An 18,648-nucleotide genomic window follows, 5' to 3' on the forward strand; every position below is an offset into this window, starting at 1 on the left:
AGTCGCTTCACAGGAGGTGAGGCAGATCTGCAGGTGTCTATCTTTCTCTCCCCCTCTCTGTCTTCCCCTCTTCTCTCCATTTCTTTCTGTCCTATCCAATAACAAGGACATCAATAATAACAACAATAATAACTACAACAAAAATAAAAAACAACAAGGGCAACAAAATGGAAAATAAGTAAATAAATATAAAAATTAAAAAATAAAACAGTAAACTTAAAAAATATATATTAAAATTTATATTTAAAAAATTTAAAAAGAAAGAAATAGAGATAGGGCTGGGGAGACAGCATTAGTGGTTATGCAAAAGCCTTTCAAGCCTGAGGCTCTGAGGTCCCAGGTTCAATCCCCAGCACCACTATAAGCCAGAACTGAGCAGTGTTCTGGTAAAAAAAATAAAATAAAATAAAATAAAATAAAATAAAATAAAATAAAATAAAATAAAATAAAATAAAGAAATAGAGATACTGCAGCACAACTCCACTGTTTGTAAAGTTTCCTCTCTGAAAGTAGTAGTGGGGACTTGAACCCAGGTCCTTACATGTGGCGGCATGTGCCCTCTACTAGGTAAGCGAGCACCCTGTCACTTAAAAGTGATTCTAATAGACAAAAGTATATGACCTACTTTACTGAAAAGTTATTGACATATGACATTTCATTTGTTTTAGGTGTGCAGCACAATCATTTGACATATCTATATATTGAGAATGATCATGAAATTTAGATTGTTTGTGGGGACCCAGCAGTGGCAAACTAGGTTAAGCACACAGTACAAAGTGCAAGGACAGCAAAAGGTTCCCAGTTTGAGACTCCAGCTCCCCACCTGCGCGGGGGGGGGGAGGTCACTTCACAAGCAGTGAAGCAGATTTGCAGGTGTGTCTCTTCTTCTCTCCCTCTCTATCTCCCCCTCCCTTCTCAATTTCTCTCTGTTCTATCCAACAGAAATGAAAACTGGCTGGCAAGAGCAGTGAATTCATAGTGTAGTGCAGGCACAGGGCCCCAGCGATAACCCTGGAGGCAAAAAGAAAAAGAAAAGGAAAGAAAGAAATTTAGATTGTTTCCTTGTATTGGTTATTGTGGGTAATCCTACAGTGAGTATTGGAGGTGTAGGTAGTATTTATTAATAATACTTTATTATTTATTTTAATGAGTAGTGCAGAGAGAAAGATACACACAGAGAGACTAGAGTACTTCTCAGCTCTGGTACTGGTGACTGAACCTCAGACCTCAAAGCCACAGGCATAAAAGTCATTTGCATGAAAATTATGTTGTCTAGGGGCTGGATGGTGGTGCACCTGGTTAAGTGCACATATTACAATGTGCAAGGAGCCAGGTTAGAGCCCCTAGTCCCCACCTATAGAGGGAAAGCTTTGTAAGTGGTAAAGCAGTGTTGCAGGTGTCTCTCTGTCTCTCTCCCTATCACCCCTTCCCTCCTGATTTCTGACCGTCTCTATCCAATAAATGAATAAAGACAATAAAAAAGTTATGTTGTCTCCCCTTCTCTGCATATAACCTTTTGAGGTAGCCATATTTTCTTTGGATGAATACTCATAGATGGAACTGATAGACTGCATGGTAGTTCTATTTAAATATCTTAAGAATATTCCATATTTTTTCTTTTTCATGGAGACTACACCAATTTGCCTTCCTACTAATAGTACAAAAGGTCTCTCTCTTCTCCACATCTTCCCCCAACATTTATCCCATTTTATCTTTTCCTTTAACTGCCATTCTATTCTTTGAGGCAACATCATATTGTGGTTCTTATTTACACTTCCCTGATGATTACTGATATAGAACACTTCATGTGCTATTTGAGTACTTCTTTATGTCCTCAGAGGAAAAAATAATCTCTCATATAGAGCATTTAAATTCATTTTATTTAGAGAAATAATGATTTATAGTACAGTTGTTGACGTATGGGTATGTATTTTATCTCTATTTCACAGTGATAAACTTGGATTTTGGTGAGGTAATTTTTTATTTGGTTACTGTGAAAGCACAATGTTTCTTTTTTGTATGACATTTTTTATATCTGTATAATTTTTGTTTATGAAATGGAAACATTGACAAGACCATAGGACAAGAGGGGTACAATTCCATACAATTTCTAACACCAGAATTCCATATTCCATCCCCTCCCTTGATAGCTTTCCTATTCTTTATCCCTCTGGGAGTATGGACCCAGGCTCATTGTGGGGTGCAGAAGGCGGAAGGTCTGGCTTCCGTAATTGTTTCCCCGTTGAACATGGGGGGGGCAGGTTAATCCATACTCCTAGCCAGTCTCTCTCTTTCCCTAGTGGGGCAGAGCTCTGGGGAAGTGGGGCTCCCAGACACATTAGTGGAGTTGTCTGCCCAGGAAAGTCAGGTTGGCATCATGGTAGCATCTGAAACCTGGTGGCTGAAAAAGAGCTAAGATATAGATATAATGCAGAACAAATTGTTGACTAATCATGAGCCTAAAGGCAAGAATATTCCAGATAAAGATTTTGGGGTCTCCATTTTGAAAAAAAGCTAGTAAGTCTATTTTAGGTATATTCCAAGGGGGCCATGACTTTATTAGTTTTTGCCTGGACCTGACATCTAATATGCAGGTGGACCCAGGTTCTTGTCTGGGGAAATGGTGCCATAGTTGTAAAAAGGACTAGAAAGTTGCATCAGGGAAGAGAGCAGCTCCCAAATATGGGAAAAGTGTTTCTTAACCACTAAACTATCCTTGGACATCTGGATTGCTTCCAAGTTTGGGTTATTACAAATTGTGCTTCTATGAGTATAAGTGCACATAGGTCTCTTTGGATGGTTGTGTTTGTTTCCTTTCCAGAGTAGAAAGTGACCAGTGATAAAGTAAGTCCTTTGCTGATGTTCTGAGAAATACTGTTTTCCACAGCATTGGGACAATTTACTCTTTGCCCAATATACCCAACCTACCTGCTCTGAATCAACACTGTACTAAACATAAAAGATACTCATAATTACTGCCCTTGAGGGGTGTGCCCAGCCTTAGGGCAGGGAAGACTCATCAACAAGCAGCAATTGAAAACTTCAGGGGCCAGTGGCTGACCCAGTAAAGTGTACACATTACATTGTGGGAAGGTTCAGGTTCAAACCCTGGTCCCCACTTGCATAGGGGAAATTGCATGAAAGGTGTTGCATGAGGTATCCTTCTCTCTGTCTCTCACACTCCATATCAATGAAAAACAGAAAAATGGCTTCTGAAAATTGTGGCTATGTGCAAGTACCAGCCAGTGCTGTGTGAGGTCATAATCAAAGAGAATTAAAAAAAATCCTCTCTCCTCCATTTTTTTTGCCACCAGGGTTATCATTGGTGATCAGTGCTTGCATGACTTCATCATTCTTGGTGACCATTTTTGTTTTTTGACAGACTGAGAGATAAATGAAAGAGAATAGCTCTAGAATTTGCAGTGCTAAGGTTCCAACTCAGAAACTCATACATGCAAAACCTGCAATTTCTCACTCTGTTACCTGGTAGGGATCATGCTCTCTAGACTGAGAGATGAATGATTAAGAAGTACAGAGACACAGGACAAGAAAGTATCAACAGATAATAATAAACAAATAATGACTAACATCTCTACTTGCCAAATCCCCCATCACCAGGTTGTACCTGTGACTTCTTTTCCCTGTAATAAGGACAGTTCATATCAAGAAGCAGCTATGGACAATGAACCAGCATTGAAATGGAATTAGAAACAGTTGAAATGGTTTTAGTAGCCCCACTTCATCTTAGAATAACTGTTGTGACCCTGGACAAGTGAGATAATCTCACTGAAGCTGTCTTCTGGGATTTAAAAAAATATTGGATTTACTGTAGACTATAAAGCATTAATATACCAATAAAGAAATATAAATTTTAAAAAAGCAATTATGAAAGGACTATGAGAGGATTAATGGTTTCCAGTAGATACAGTTCTTGCTACACGTATAACATCTCTCAGTTTTCTACAAAACACTCTGACCCCCAGATTATGTCCTCCTCCACCATCATGTGCCAGGACCTGAAAGATCCCCCAACCAGAGTCCTTTACTTTGGTTCACTACACCGAACCCAGCCTAAGTTCTACATAATGTTTCCTCTTTCTGTTCTTATTTTTCAACTTCTGTCCATGAATTAGATAATCCCATATTCATCCTCCTTTTTTTGTCTTATCTCACTTAACATAATTCCTTCAAGCTCCATTCAAGATGAGGTGACGAAGGTGAATTTATTATTCTTAATCGTTGAGTAGTATTTCATTGTGTACTTGTTCTTCTTCTTCTAGCGTTTGCCCTTCTTCCGTAGCCAGTCAACAGCATCAGGTTGAGCCTGATGTAAAGTTTCGAGACCTCCTTTGAAGCTGGAGAGGTGGCAGTCGTTGACTATGTGGGTCATAGTCTGTCTGTAGCCACAGGGGCAGTTTGGGTCATCTCTGGCTCCCCAGTGATGGAACATAGCGGTGCACTGGCCATGGCCTGTTCGATAGCGATTGAGGAGAGCCCAATCATAACGTGCTAGGTCAAAGCCGGGTTGACGCTTGCAGGGGTCTGTGATGAGGTGTTTGTTCTTTACCTCAGCTGACTGCCAGCTCTGTTTCCAAGAGACTGGAACAGAGAAGTTCAGTGTAGGCGTAGGGGACCAGATTGGGTGATGAGATGTCAAGCGTTGAGCAGGGTGGGTGAAGATATCCGCGTATATTGGCAGGTCCGGTCAAGCGTATACGTGGGAAATGAACTTAGATGATGCCGCATCCTGATGAATATCTGGCGGGGCGATGTTGCTAAGAACTGGCAGCCATGGAACCGGGGTGGAACGGATGGTTCCAGAAATTATCCTCATGGAGGATACTTGTGTACTTGTACTAAACTTTATCAGCCACTCATATTTTGGACACATAAATTGCTTCCAGGTTTTCTCTATTACAAATTGTGTTGCTATGAACATAAGTATACACAGATATTTTTGGATGGATGTTTGATTCCTTAGGATATATCCCCAGGAGAGAAATTGTAGGGTCATAAAATAGGTTGATTTCAATCCTTCAGAGAGTTTTCCAGACTGCTCTCCACAAGGGTTGAACCAAGGGACATTCCCACCAACAGTGCAGGAGGGTTCCTTTGTCCCCACAACCTCTCCAGAATTTGTTGTTACTATCCTTTCTGATGTGTGACATTCTCACAGGAGTGAGATGGTATATCAATGTTGTCTTTATTTGCCTTTCTCTGATAATCAATGACTTAGTGCATTTTTTCATGTCTGTTGTCTTTTATATCTCTTCTTTTGTGAATATTCAGTTCATATTCACTTTTGAATGGTGTCTTTTTTTTTTAATTTGGTGAGCTCTTCTGGGCTTCTTGTTAAAGGGGTAGGAGTAGAATTATTGAAGATAATGTTTTTGTTTGCTTTTTTTACTCCCCCCTTCTGTTGTCCTTGTTGTAGTTATTATTATTGTCATTATTGATGTCGTTGTTGGATAGGACAGATAGAAATGGAGAGGGGAGGGGAAGACAGAGAGGGGGAGAGAAAGACACCTGCAGATCTTCTTCACCACCTGTGAAGCGACTCCCCTGCAGGTCGGTCCTTGCACTTCACACCACATGCGCTTAACCTGCTGCTGCTACCACCTGACCCCTGAAGATAATGTTCTCAAAAGTGTCTTATGGTGGGGGAAAAGCAGTACACTGGGTTAAGCTCACATAGTACAAACTGCAAGAATCCCAGTCCACTTTGAGCCCCCAGCTTCCCTCCTGCAGGGATGTGGCTTCACAAGCAATGAAGTATGTCTGCAGGTATCTATCTTTCTCTATCTTCCACTCCTCTTTCAATTTTCTCTGTTCTATCTAGTAATAATAATAAAATAAAATAAATGGAAAAACTGGTGACCAGGAGCAGTGCATTCGTAGTGCCAGCACAGAGCCCCAGTGGTAACTCTGGAGGTGAAAAAAAAAAAAAGAAAGCCTAGGGTCAGCCAAATAGCTCATTTGAATAGTGCCATGCCTTGCTTTGCTAAGTGAATTACCTAAATTCAAGCCCAGCCTCTACCACGTTGAAGAAAGCCTTGGTGTTGTGGTGTCTCTCTCTCTCTCTCTCTTCCTTTTTCTCTCTCTTTCTCTCATCTCTATCTCTTGATCTTTGTCTAGCTATATGAAAACCCCAGTATGGAACTGTAAGGAGGTGAGAAAGGAAGGAAAGGAGAAAGGGAGAAAGGGAAGAAAGAAGAACTTGATAAAACAGTATATAAGGCAGCATTACATTGATCACAGTGTCTACATTAGGTAATTAATCTTGAACTTCACCTCCTTTCTTTCAGTGTTTTTTTATGTATATACATGTATAGTGCAGACATCACCATGGTTATTCAAATCATTCTTGCCAGTGAGATCATTATTTCAACCCTTGATGTTGAAACTAGGGCAAGTTATATGATTGATTCTGCCATTTTCTTCTTCTTATAGTGTGTTTCCTGACATAATTGTCAAAAATCAAAATACTAGGTTTTAGGTGAGGCTCTGAATGAAATGCCTCCACCTAATTTAAGACGTCTGAGTAGAAACAATATCAAACCCTTCAATATATTTTAAAAGCTGCATCTTCATAATTCTTAACTAAAGAATAGTTGTTGGAAGCAAGCAATATCAACACATGGTTACAAAAATGTTCAGCTAATGGGACTCAATTGTCGATGGCCTGCTAAAAGTATTCTTATTGAATTCTTATTCTCATTTTCACCAAAGAAATGCTAGTTAAAGGGGCCAGGCGGTTGGTGCACATGGTTAACACTAATATTACAATGCACAAGGGGCAAGGTTCAAGCCCCTGTGGGGGAAAAAGCTTCACAAGTGGTGAAACAAGGTTGCAGATATCTATCCCCCACTCCCCTCTCAATTTATCTAATAATATATATATATATTAAAAATCATTAAAATTTTGACTGACAAGAGAGTATGGTTTAAGACAATAATTTCATACCTTTACCTGATATAAATGACCACATACTGCCCCCTGCCACCTAAGTTACCAGTAGCTCTCCATGGTAGTTAGCATATTCTTTTTTTTTTAATTTTTTTATTTAAGAAAGGATTAATGAACAAAAACATAAGGTTTTTGAACAATTCCACACAATTCCCACCACCCAATCTCCATAACCCACACCCTCCCATGATAGCTTTCCCATTGTCTAGCCCTCTGGGAGCATGGACCCAGGGTCGTTGAGGGTTTCAGAAGGTAGAAGGTCTGGTTTCTGTAATTGCTTCCCCGCTGAACATGGGCGGTGACTGGTCGGTCCATACTCCCAGTCTGCCTCTCTCTTTCCCTAGTAAGGTGTGTCTCTGGGGAAGCTGAGCTCCAGGACACATTGGTGGGGTCTTCAATCCAGGAAAGCCTGGCCAGCATGCTGGTGACATCTGGAACCTGGTGATTGAAAAGAGAGTTAACATACGAAGCCAAACAAATTGTTGAGCAATCATGGATCCCAAGCTTGGAATAGTGGAGAGGAAGTGTTAGGGAGGTACTCACTGCAAACTCTAGTGTACTACTCCTTTCAGGTATATATTTTGCAGTAGTTTATGGATACGTGTTCACATAAGCTCTCTCTCACAGAAACTGGTGTATATCTAGGATATGGGACTTTGTTAGAAAGTGAACTACCTGAGATGAAATTAGAGTGTACTATAAAAGGAAAGGTCTCACCCGAGTAATGAAGCTGAAGGATTGTCATTCCACACGTGAAGTCTCTGGACACAGTCTGAGGTGAAGCATGTTGAGGTGGCAATCGTTGCGTTGGTTAGGTTGTGATCGGCGGATGCAATATTATTTGGTTTGGATTGGGAGATGCATATGGGAAAGTGGGCCCTATCCAAGGGTTCCAGGACTGGGGGAAGTAGGGGCTCTATAGTGGAGATGTGAGGTTCCTGCTGTCTTAGGGTTCAAAAAGAAAATCGATAGTTAATGTTATCATCACATTATTTGTTAATTGGGTTAACTTTGAAAAGTCCTTTTGTTATGGTTTGCTGTACAGTATCCAGTGTCTTGTATATAGCTGTGCTATTGGATGCTTCTAATCTACTTGGTCTAGGCTTTTGAGAGAGTCCGCATATCAAATACACAGCCTATATATTAAAAGGATTCAGTTTGTGTTTTGAGAAACTTTGAGACATACAATTGATTTTCCCCTCTCATATTAATTAACTACTGATATATATGTCTACATTTTGCTAGGAGTGTACATAAACACCATTCCCACCACCAAAGGGCTGTGACCCATCCCTCCCGCCCACTCCAACCCCCCACTGGCCCAGGAAGCTGCATGTCTACCCCTCACCACTGGGTTTTTACTTTGGTGCCCTACTTACAATTTGATCAGGTCCTGCTTTTAGTTTCCCTTTCAGATCTTCTTAGTCAACTTCTGTTGATGAGTGGGATAATCCCATACTCATCTTTATCTTTCTGACTTAGTTCACTTAACATAATTCCTTCTAGCTCTGTCCAAGATGGGTCAAAGAAGGTGGGTTCATTGTTCTTGATAGCTGCACAGTATTCCATTGTGTATATATACCACAGCTTTCTCAGCCACTCATCTGTTGTTGGGCACCTGAGTTGCTTCCAGGTTTTAGCTATTATGAATTGTACTGCTATGAACATACGAGTACACACCTCTTTTTGGTTGGGTGTTATGGAGTCCTTGGGGTATAACCCAGGAGAGGAATTACTGGATCATATGGAAGGTCCATGTCTAGCCTTCTGAGAGTTTTTCAGACTGCTCTCCACAGAGGCTGGACCAATTTTCATTCCCACCAGCAATGCAAAAGGGTTCCTCTATCCCCACATCCTCTCCAACATTTGTTGCTGCTGTCCTTTTTGATGTATGCCATTCTTACAGGAGTGAGGTGGTATCTTAGTGTTGTCTTAATTTGCATTTCTCTGACAATCAGTGACCTAGAACAGTTTTTCATATGTTTGTTAGCCTTTTGGATCTCCTCTGAGGTGAATGTTTTGTTCATATCCTCTGCCCATTTTTGGATGGGGTCATTTGCTTTTTTGGTGCTAAGTTTGCTGAGCTCTTTATATATTTTGGTCATTAGTTTCTTGTCTGATGTCTGGCATGTGAAGATCTTCTCCCATTCTGTGAGGGGTCTCTCTGTTTGTTTAATAGTTTCTTTAGATGTGCAGAAGCTTTTCAATTTGATGTAGTCCCATTGGTTTTTTTCTGCTTTAGTCTTCCTTGCAATTGAGTTTGATTCATCAAAGATGTCCTTGAGGTGTAGCTTGGAAACTGTTTTACCAATGTTTTCCTCTAAGTATTTGATTGTTTCTGGTCTGACATCTAGGTCTTTGATCCATTTGGAGTTGATTTTTGTTTCTGGTGAGATAAAGTGGCTCAATTTCATTCTTCTGCATGTTTCAACCCAGGTTTCCGAGCACCATTTATTGAAGAGAGCCTCCTTTTTCCATTTAATCCTTTGGGCCCCCTTATCAAAGATTAGATGCCCATAGGTGTTGGGATTTACTTCTGGGCTTTCAATTCTGTTCCACTGGTCTGTATGCCTATTTTTGTTCCAGTACCATGCTGTTTTGATGATGATGGCTTTATAATATTGTTTAAGGTCTGGGAGTGTGATGCCTCCATTTCTGTTTCTTTTCCTTAAGATGGTTTTGGCAATTCTAGGTGTTTTCAGGTTCCAGATAAATGATTGTAGTGTTTGTTCTATTCTCTTAAAGAAGCTTGGTGGAACTTTGATGGGTATTGCATTAAATTTATATATGGCTCTGGGGAGAATATTCATTTTGATGATATTTATTCTTCCAATACATGAGCATGGGATATCTTTCCATTTCTTGGTATCAGTTTCTATTTCCTTGAGTAGCAACTCATAGTTTTCAGCATACAAGTCTTTCACTTCCTTGGTCAGCTTTATTTCTAGGTATTTGATTGATTTTGCTGAAACAGTAAAGGGGAGTGATTTCTGGATGTCTTCTTCTTCAGATTTAGTGTTTGCATAAAGAAATGCCACTGATTTTTGTACATTAATTTTGTAGCCTGATACCTTGCTATATTGCCTAATAACTTCCAGTAATTTTCTACTGGATTCTTTAGGTCTTTCTAAGTATACTATCATATCATTTGCAGATAGTGAGAGCTTGACTTCTCCCTTCCAATCTGTATTCCTTTGATTTCTTTCTCTTGCCTGATTGCTATGGCAAGAACTTCCAATACTATGTTGAAGAGTAACGGCGACAGTGGACAGCCCTGTCTAGTCCCTGATCTGAGGGGGAATGCTTTCAGCTTCTGTCCATTGAGTATGATGTTGGCTGTAGGTTTGCTATATATAGCCTCCACTATCTTGAGGAATTTCCCATCTATTCCCATTTTTTGTAGAGTTTTGAGCATGAATGGGTGTTGGATTTTGTCAAAGGCTTTCTCTGCATCTATTGAGATAATCATGTGGTTTTTGGCTTTGCTTTTATTGATGTGGTGAATGACATTGATTGACTTACGAATGTTGAACCAGCCTTGCATTCCTGGGATGAATCCCACTTGGTCATGATGAACAATCTTTTTGATGTGTTGCTGTATCCGGTTGGCCAAGATCTTGTTTAATATTTTGGCGTCTATGTTCATCAGAGATATTGGTCTGTAGTTTTCCTTTTTTGTTCTGTCCCTATCAGCTTTTAGTATCAGGGTGATGTTGGTTTCATAAAAGGTGGAAGGGAGTATTCCTGTTTCTTCAATCTTATGGAATAGCTTAAGAAGTATGGGTATTAACTGTTTCCTGAAAGTTTTGTAGAATTCGTTTGTGAAGCCATCTGGTCCAGGACTTTTGTTGTTGGGGAGATTCTTAATAACGGTTTCAATTTCTTTGTCTGTGAGTGGTGCATTTAGATTTTGTAGTTCTTCTTGGTTCAGTTTTGGAAGTGCATAGGTTTCTAGGAATTGTTCCATTTCTTCCAGATTCTCTAGCTTGGTGGCATATAGTTCTTCATAGAAGTTTCGCAGGATTCTCTGGATTTCTGTGGTGTCACTTGTGATATCTCCTGCATCGTTTACAATTCTATTAATATGAGTCTTCTCTCTTTTTTGTTTGGTGAGCCTGGCTAGGGGTTTGTCAATTTTGTTTAATCTTTCAAAGAACCAACATTTGGCTTCATTGATCTTTTGTATGGTTCTTTTATTTTCGATGTTGTTTATTTCTGCTCGAACTTTAGTGATTTCTGTCCTTCTGGTTGCTTTAGGGTTCCTTTGTTCCTCTTACTCTAAGTCCTTGAGGTGTGCAGTAAGGTCGTTTATTTGGGCTTCTTCTTGGTGTTTAATATGTGACTGTATGGCTATAAGTTTCCCTCTCAGTACTGCTTTAGCTGTGTCCCAAATATTTTGATAGGTTGTGTCTTCATTTTCATTAGTTTCCAGGAACATTTGAATTTCCTGTTTGAGTGAGTCTCTGACCCAGTGGTTCTTAAGGAGCATGTTGTTTAGTTTCCAAATTCTGTGTCTTTTAATAATTTTCCGTTTGTTGTTAAATGTTAGTTTTACTCCACTGTGGTCTGAGAAGATACTTGGGATGATTTCAATGCTCTTGAATTTATTGATGCTGTCTTTATGGCCTGACATGTGGTCTATCCTTGAGTATGTGTTATGTGGATTTGAAAAGAAGGTGTATTCCAGTTTTTTGTGGTGAAGGACTCTGAAAATGTCCAAGAGGTCTAGCGTGTCGATCTCTTCATTCAATTCTCTTGTATCTTTATTGGTTCTCTGCTTGTTGATCTGTCTAAGTGTGAGAGTGGGGTGTTAAAGTCTTCCACTATTATTGTATTACTATTGATGTATTTTTGAAATTCTTTCAGTAGATGCTTAATGTATTTAGATGGTCCCTTGTTGGGTGCATAGATGTTAATAATTGTTAAGCCTTCTTGGCTGATGGATCCTCTAATCATTATTTAATGTCCTTGCCTATCTTTTATTACTTTTTTAATTTAAAATCTATCGTATCTGAGATGAGAATGGCTGTTCCTGCCCTTTTTTGTGGTCCGTTAGCCTGTATGATAGTTTTCCATCCTTTCACTTTAAGTCTGTGTTTATCTTGTGACAGATGGGATTCTTGCAAGCAGCATATGGTTGGGTTATGTTTTCTGATCCATCCCCCCACCCTGTGCCTTTTGATGGGTGAGTTTAAGCCATTGACATTTATTGATATTATGGATTTAATGTATTGTAGTGCCATTGTTCTAAAAAAAAATTGTTTGCTCTGATATATTGCAAGTATTACAGTGATGTTCTTGTTTATAAGAGGTCTTTTAGTACCTCTTTCAGGGCCGGCTTGGTGATGGTTGCCTCCTTTAACTGTTGTTTATCTAAGAAGGTTTTGATCCTTCCATCTAGTTTGAATGAAAGTCTAGCAGGATATATTATCCTTGCTTGAAACCCTTTTTCATTCAGGGCTCGATAGATATCTTGCCACTCCCTTCTGGCTTTTAGAGTTTGAGTGGAGAATTCTTCAGATAATCTTTTTGTTTTTCCCTTGTATGTGACTTTTTGTTTCTCTCTTGCAGCCTTTAGGATCCTTTCTTTATCCTTATTTCTTCTCATTGTGACTATGATGTGTCTTGGTGTCTTCAGGTCTGGGTTGATTCTATTTGGTACTCTCTGGGCCTCTTGAACCTTGATATCCTTTCTGTTATTCAGGTCTGGGAAGTTTTCTTGTATTATTTCCTCTAGAATGTTTGCTTCCCCTTCCTCTCTTTCTTCCTCTGGCAGGTCAATTATACGAATGTTACTTCTTTTGAGATCATCCCATATGTCTCTGTTGTTGTTTTCAGTGTCTCTCAATCTCTTTTTAAGCTCTTTCACCTCTTTCTTAGTTTTCTCTAACTCATCCTCTGTCTGACTAATTCTGTTTTCTGCTTCTGTTAGTCTGCTTTACCTTGCCTCAGCTTCTTTCTTCATTACAGCTATTTCAGCTTTCAGTTCTCTAATTGCCTCAAGATAATCAGTATTTTCCTTGGGGGTCTCAACTGTTGTTTCCCTAATACTGCCATTCCTTTCCTCCAATGTTGTTTTCATTTCTGTGATTAATAAGTTTATTATTGCTTGCATACTTTTCTTATCTATGGTTACTTCTGGCTGATTTGTAGTTTCTTCTGGGCTCTTGTCTTCATTCATTGGAGTAGCAGTTTTATTTGTTTTTGATCTACCTATTTTTTTATTTATGTGTTTCTTTCTTCTTTTTTTATGCTCTGTTGTTCCTCAGTTGTTGTGTCTTGAGTACAAGTAACACTGTACTAAATACCTTTATGACAATTGCACTCACCAGTAGCAACTGAAGTAAGTATTGAAGTAGTTTAATCGTTACCAGTTAGCCAAACAATTTCTCCATTCCGTGAAAAAATAGTAACCAAATCCCAGTGAAGAAAGAGAAAAGAAAGAGAGGATAGCAAGAATAGACAGTTATGCAAATCTACTACCCACCGTATATTCTAGGAGTAACAAGAGGGGAAAGGGAACTAGAGCAGAGATACACACATAAAGAGTCCGCTCTGAGTCAGATTTCTTCCCCAAAGTAATTCACAAATTCAGAAAGGCAAAGAAGAGGAAAGAAGTGTATGACAAGATTAAAAAAGAGAGAGAGAGAAGAGAGAGAAAATGGAGAAGATAAGAAAAAGAGTTGTAATTGAGAGCAGTGCAAGGAACTTCCCTAATGTGTATCAGTGAATTCAAAAAAGCACCCTGTTTGGTGTTGTGGGGTATCCTGCTAGGAGCTGGTCCCCAGGGACTGCTTATGGCGGGGGGGGGGGGGGAGAGGTATGCTTGAAAATTAAAAGGAAGAAAAAAGAATTTTTTCCCCTAGTCTAATTCTTAACCCAAATTAAGTAATAGTCATCTCCTTGTCACCGCTATGGCACCTTATTGGCTGGCCTGCTAAAGGCAGAAAATCCTATTGTTTCCAGGGGATGTGTTTGGAGCTCAGCGGCTAGCAGCTTCTCAGTCCGCCATCTTCCGGGAAACTCCCCCCTCCAGACTTTTTTAAAGGATTTCTCAAAAATGAAAACTAGCTCCAAGTCCTTTGATCCAATGAGAGCTATACTTAAGAAGTCTTTGGATCCGCCCTCAGGGTCCCGGTGGTCCCTGGAGACTCCCAAGAGAAAGCCCCCGAGCTACAGTGCTCCCTCCGGGTCCTCTGCCGGCCGCCCAGCAGCGCTCTGCAACCGGCTGAGGAGCCGCCTTCCCGGGTGGAGGACAATGCCTGGCGCACCCACCTTGCCCGCCGCTGCCTGGGAAGTCTGGAGCAGCCCGCCCGCTAGTCCGTGCCACCTTTACTCTAATTCTTAACCCAAATTAAATTATAGTCACCTCTTTGGTGACTATAATTATTGACTGGCCTGCTAAAGGCAGAAAATCCTACCATTTCCAGATGTGATCAGAGTACACGCTGCTAGCAGCTTCTCAGTCCGCCATCTTCCCCACCAGCATATTCTTAATTCACAGAATTCTTCCAATGAGTTTATATTTTCTGGTGTCATTTCAAAGGCATACATACAGCCCAGTAAAATAGCTCACCTAGATAATTCAACTGCTTGGCCATGAATATGGCCCAGTGGAAAGTTTTGGTGCTGTAGTGTCTTTTCTCCTCCTTCTCTTCCTCCTCTCCCTCTTTTACCCCACCCCTCTCTCTTTCCAAAAAAATCAGCCCAGAGTAGTGACGTCTAGGTAATGGCAAATCAAAATAAGAAACAATAACATCTTTTCAAATGAAATTAAAAGTTTTTCTTCTGAAATGTGTTTTTATACAGGCATAGGGATTGTCCTCAGGCATGTGCTCTACAAGTCAGTCATTTCACCAGGCCCTAAAATACTTTGTTATGTAAGGAAACTCATGATTTAACTGACCATTCCCCTCAAATAACAAACAATAAAGTATTAGTCATGAAGATGATATTTTCATAAAAGGAACCTTTCAATTTTCAGAGAACATATTTGAGTTTTCTTATGCCATAGACTATATAATTTATGAAGGTGTTCATAAACCAGTTTTAAGCTTTAAGCTCAGTTCTGGCTTAAAGTGGGATGGCTGAAGTGAATTTGGGACTTCAGAATCTTAAGCATGAAAGTCTTTTTGCAGAACCACTGTGTTATCTCCCCTGCACCAAACAAACAAACCTTGCTGACAAGGACACCATCCCTTGAGATCTAAAAATTACTTGATGAGAAAGTCAGCGAAGAAGATTTTACTAGAAATCTGCATGTCAGGGTGACTCAGGCAAATTCATAGTCAAGGGCTTTGGTAGAAAGGCCCCTGTTGCCTCCCCACCCATTAGCCTGCAGAAGAGACTGGAAATCAGAAGCACCAAGGTTTGGAGAGTCCCACCCTTCCTTCCAGCTAGCCCCTAGGTGGGGTGGAGGAGGGTGGATGGCCAAGGACCCTGGAGGTACTTTCTTTTAGAGGCTCTTCTGGCTTTGACTCTGGCCTGTGCACACAACAGGATGCTGGCAGCCCTCTTTCCCTTTGCAGTGCCAAATTCTGGATCGCTCAACCAGTGGGCTCTGAGTGTAGGGGTTTCTCATTCACATTGTCCCCTTTTCTCAGCAGCCAGGTATGCAGGAAAGGCCACGTACTGTACTATAGCATCTTTTAACCAGAGCCCAACATGAACAGGTCTCTTTCCATGGGGTCTTTCCAAGAGTTCTTCCTTCCTTCCTTCCTTTCTTTTTCTTTCATATTTTCTTTTTTCCTCCAGGGTTATCGCTTGGGCTTGGTGCTGGCACTATGAATCCATTGCTCATGGTGACCATTTTTTTCCGTCTTATTGGATAGGACATAAAGAAATTGAGAGGAGATTGGGAAGAGAGGGAGAGGGAAAGATACTTGCAGACCTGCTTCACCTCAACTCCTCTGAGTCAATCCCCCTGCAGGGACTCCAACTAGGATCCTTACAAGGGTCCTTGAGCTTTGTATTAAGTGCGTTTAAAGGGCTCCAAAGTTTGTTTCTCCAAAGGACAATACACATCCTTCCCAGCCAAGGAGACAGTAAAATGGTTGTGCAACAAGACTTCCATGCCTGCAGGCAAACACTACTATAAATCAGAGCTGAACAGTGCTCTGTAACAAAGGAAGAAAGAAAGAAAGAAAGAAAGGAAGGAAGGAAGGAAGGAAGGAAGGAAGAAAGAAAGAAAGAAAGAAAGAAAGAAAGAAAGAAAGAAAGAAAGAAAGATAGATTATAGTAGAGCTGGGGAGATGCATAATGGTTATGCAAAAGATTTTTATGCCTGTGACTCCTAGTTTCCAGGTTCAGTTTCCAGTACCAGCACAGATCAGAGCTGAGCAGTACTCTCTGGTCTCTATAACTTTCCCTCTAACTCTCATTAAAACAAACAAACAAACAAACATTTTCAACAGAGCCTTCCCCTGCGCTCCCTCTCCTTCGGCGAAGCCTGGGCTCCAAGTCACTCTGTGTCCCTTCTTTCCGCAGCTCCAATGGCAAGTCGGTGACCTGGGCGCAGACGGAGCGCAGTGGCCGGGGCCAGCACTTGTGGCAGCGGCTGTCTGTGCACATCAGCAAGAGAGACAGCCCCAACCAGACGGCGGTCATCAGGCCCTTCCCACAGGGCACAGGAGGCGCGGGGGCCGCGGGGGCCGCAGGGGCCGCGGGGACCGCGGCGGGGGCGGGGGCCGGAGGTGCCAGAGTTGGTACAAGCGGGGGTCCAGGCGGGCCAGAGCCCCCGGATGCCAGCCCGCAGGCATTGTACGAAGTTGTAGAGGCTGAGGAGCCTCTGGCGGCGGCGGGGAGGCCAGGGCAGTCGGATTCCATAGTGCCGAGCAGCCCTCAGCTGCAGAGCCGCCTTCTGCAGAGCCCCACACAGCAAAGCTCCCCACTTCAGGGTCCCCAGCTGCAGAGCCCCCCACTTCAGAGCCCCCTTCTGCAGAGTCCCCCGCCTCAGAGCTCTCTGTTGGAGCAGATCAGCAGCGTGGTGACCCGCTTCACACCCAATATCAGCGAGCTCAACTCCCTGATGCTGCCCCCTGTCCCCCCTGAGCCCTCAGCGCCCCCAGCCCAACGATCTGCATCCCACCTGCTCCCCGCTGCCGCCTCGGGGTCCGCCTGCGCGCAGATGCAGACCCCTCCAGCCACTGAGGTCCAGGGGGTAGCGGAGGGTGCCGGGGCACCTGGGGGCGCCTCCAAGCCCGAGCTGGAGGAGCTGGTGGCTCTCACCCCTCCGTCCCCTTTCCGAGACTCTGTGGACTCCGAGAGCACCACCCCCGACTCACCAGTGTCAGAGTCGGCCCTCTGCCTCCCCGCGTCCCCCAAATACGACGCGCTGGTCATCGGAGACTACACGCAAAGTTCCTCGTCCTTGTGAAGGGGCCCTTCCAGGTCGCAGTGGGGCACGGGGTTATGGGGTCCGGGCCCCCTCAGGGCGAGGTTGCCTCCCCCTACCCGTGCCAGGAGAGCTGCCCAGTACCCCGTGGGGCACCCTGGATCCTCCTGCTGGCCACCTCCCCAAGGTCCAGCCATGCACGCCTGTGGCAGACGCTCTTCTGTGACCTTAGCACACTGGCTTCTAAAAGCCATGCTGCAGGCTGTCCTAGGAGGGGGCAGGACTGTCCCCAGGTCACCACCCCAGGGCTGTGTTCTGACAGCCCAAGGGACACACTGGACATGGGGGATAGCCAAGAAACAACTGTACAGCTCCCTTTGTTTACTTCCATCCTCTGCCCAGAAGAGTCTGTCAGTCGCCACACATGAATGTACATTTTCTACCAAACTCGAAATCCGGCACCAAACCTGCCTCTTTCCCCTTCAGTGACTGATCACTGTCATCCTGTCCCCTGGAAAGAGCTGAAAAGCGGCCACTGGGCTCTAGCTGGCCCTAGCGTCCTGGGAAGCACAATGAGTGAGTGCCTGACTGGCATGAGCAATTCAGACTGTATGGTTTGGAAAAAAAATCCTCTTCCTGAAACCACCCTCCTGTGTGCCACCTAGTTATTTCAGTTCACCTCCATTCACTCAGAAAAAAAAAAAAAAACAGTTGAAGATTTCGTGACTATTCACCATGTTGCCGGTCAATCCTGGAGTAGCAAAAAATAAATACATATTTTCTGGAATACTGTTTTGTAATTCCCTCACTGGGGTGCATTGTGTAGCTGGAAATTCTCTTTATAATACTACTACTAATAACAACACTTCCTGAGTTCCAGCTTGGCTATCTCTTTTCTGACAAAGTGGACAGTCCTCTTAGCTGTTCCCTTAGCAGTGCCCGCAAAACCACAAGAATATGCATTTGGGCTTCTTCATTTTTTTTTCCCCTTTCACATGCCAAGAGCTGCTGTTTTGTTGGAGTCCATCCATTGGAAGAAAGGTCCAGAGACCCAAAGGATGAAGACATTCTCACTACTGCAGGGATCCTTGTTCCAAAAATTAGCACCATATAGCATCATATACTGGATATTCAAATTCCAATTATCTTAGTGGACACATAGTTAGTTATACCTGTGAGCAGTAATTAGCATTTTTTAAACTATCCCTGGCTGCTTATACAGGGCAGCTATGAACTCTAACAAACATAGACTTTTCAAAGCAATACAGAAAATAAAACAGAGGAAACTTACTGGATAGAAACCACAGGATCTTTCCTACCTGTTCCAAAAAGAGGCAAAGGAAAGTTT

At 42.2% G+C, this 18,648-nt stretch overlaps 1 protein-coding gene and 1 long non-coding RNA gene across 3 annotated transcripts in view; one reads left to right on the plus strand and one right to left on the minus strand.

Moving 5' to 3' along the window:
* GRM5 (glutamate metabotropic receptor 5) overlaps positions 1 to 17,342 on the plus strand; it is a 654,830-nt gene extending 637,488 nt beyond the window's left edge. For both annotated transcript variants that reach the window (XM_007534501.3, XM_060176672.1), the window contains one exon: positions 16,454 to 17,342. In XM_007534501.3, the coding sequence (XP_007534563.2) occupies positions 16,454 to 17,342 (889 nt within the window). The remainder of the gene's footprint in view (positions 1 to 16,453) is intronic.
* LOC132533870 (uncharacterized) lies at positions 1,916 to 17,360 on the minus strand. Its single transcript, XR_009545619.1, has 3 exons — positions 17,251 to 17,360; positions 3,589 to 3,641; positions 1,916 to 2,401 (listed from the first exon to the last, which is right to left on the minus strand). It is a non-coding gene; the product is annotated as an uncharacterized LOC132533870 (long non-coding RNA).
* Between the last annotated feature and the right edge of the window lie 1,288 nt (positions 17,361 to 18,648).

The sequence above is a fragment of the Erinaceus europaeus genome, chromosome 17 (assembly GCF_950295315.1).
Source record: "Erinaceus europaeus chromosome 17, mEriEur2.1, whole genome shotgun sequence".
NCBI classification, from domain to species: Eukaryota; Metazoa; Chordata; class Mammalia; order Eulipotyphla; family Erinaceidae; genus Erinaceus; species Erinaceus europaeus.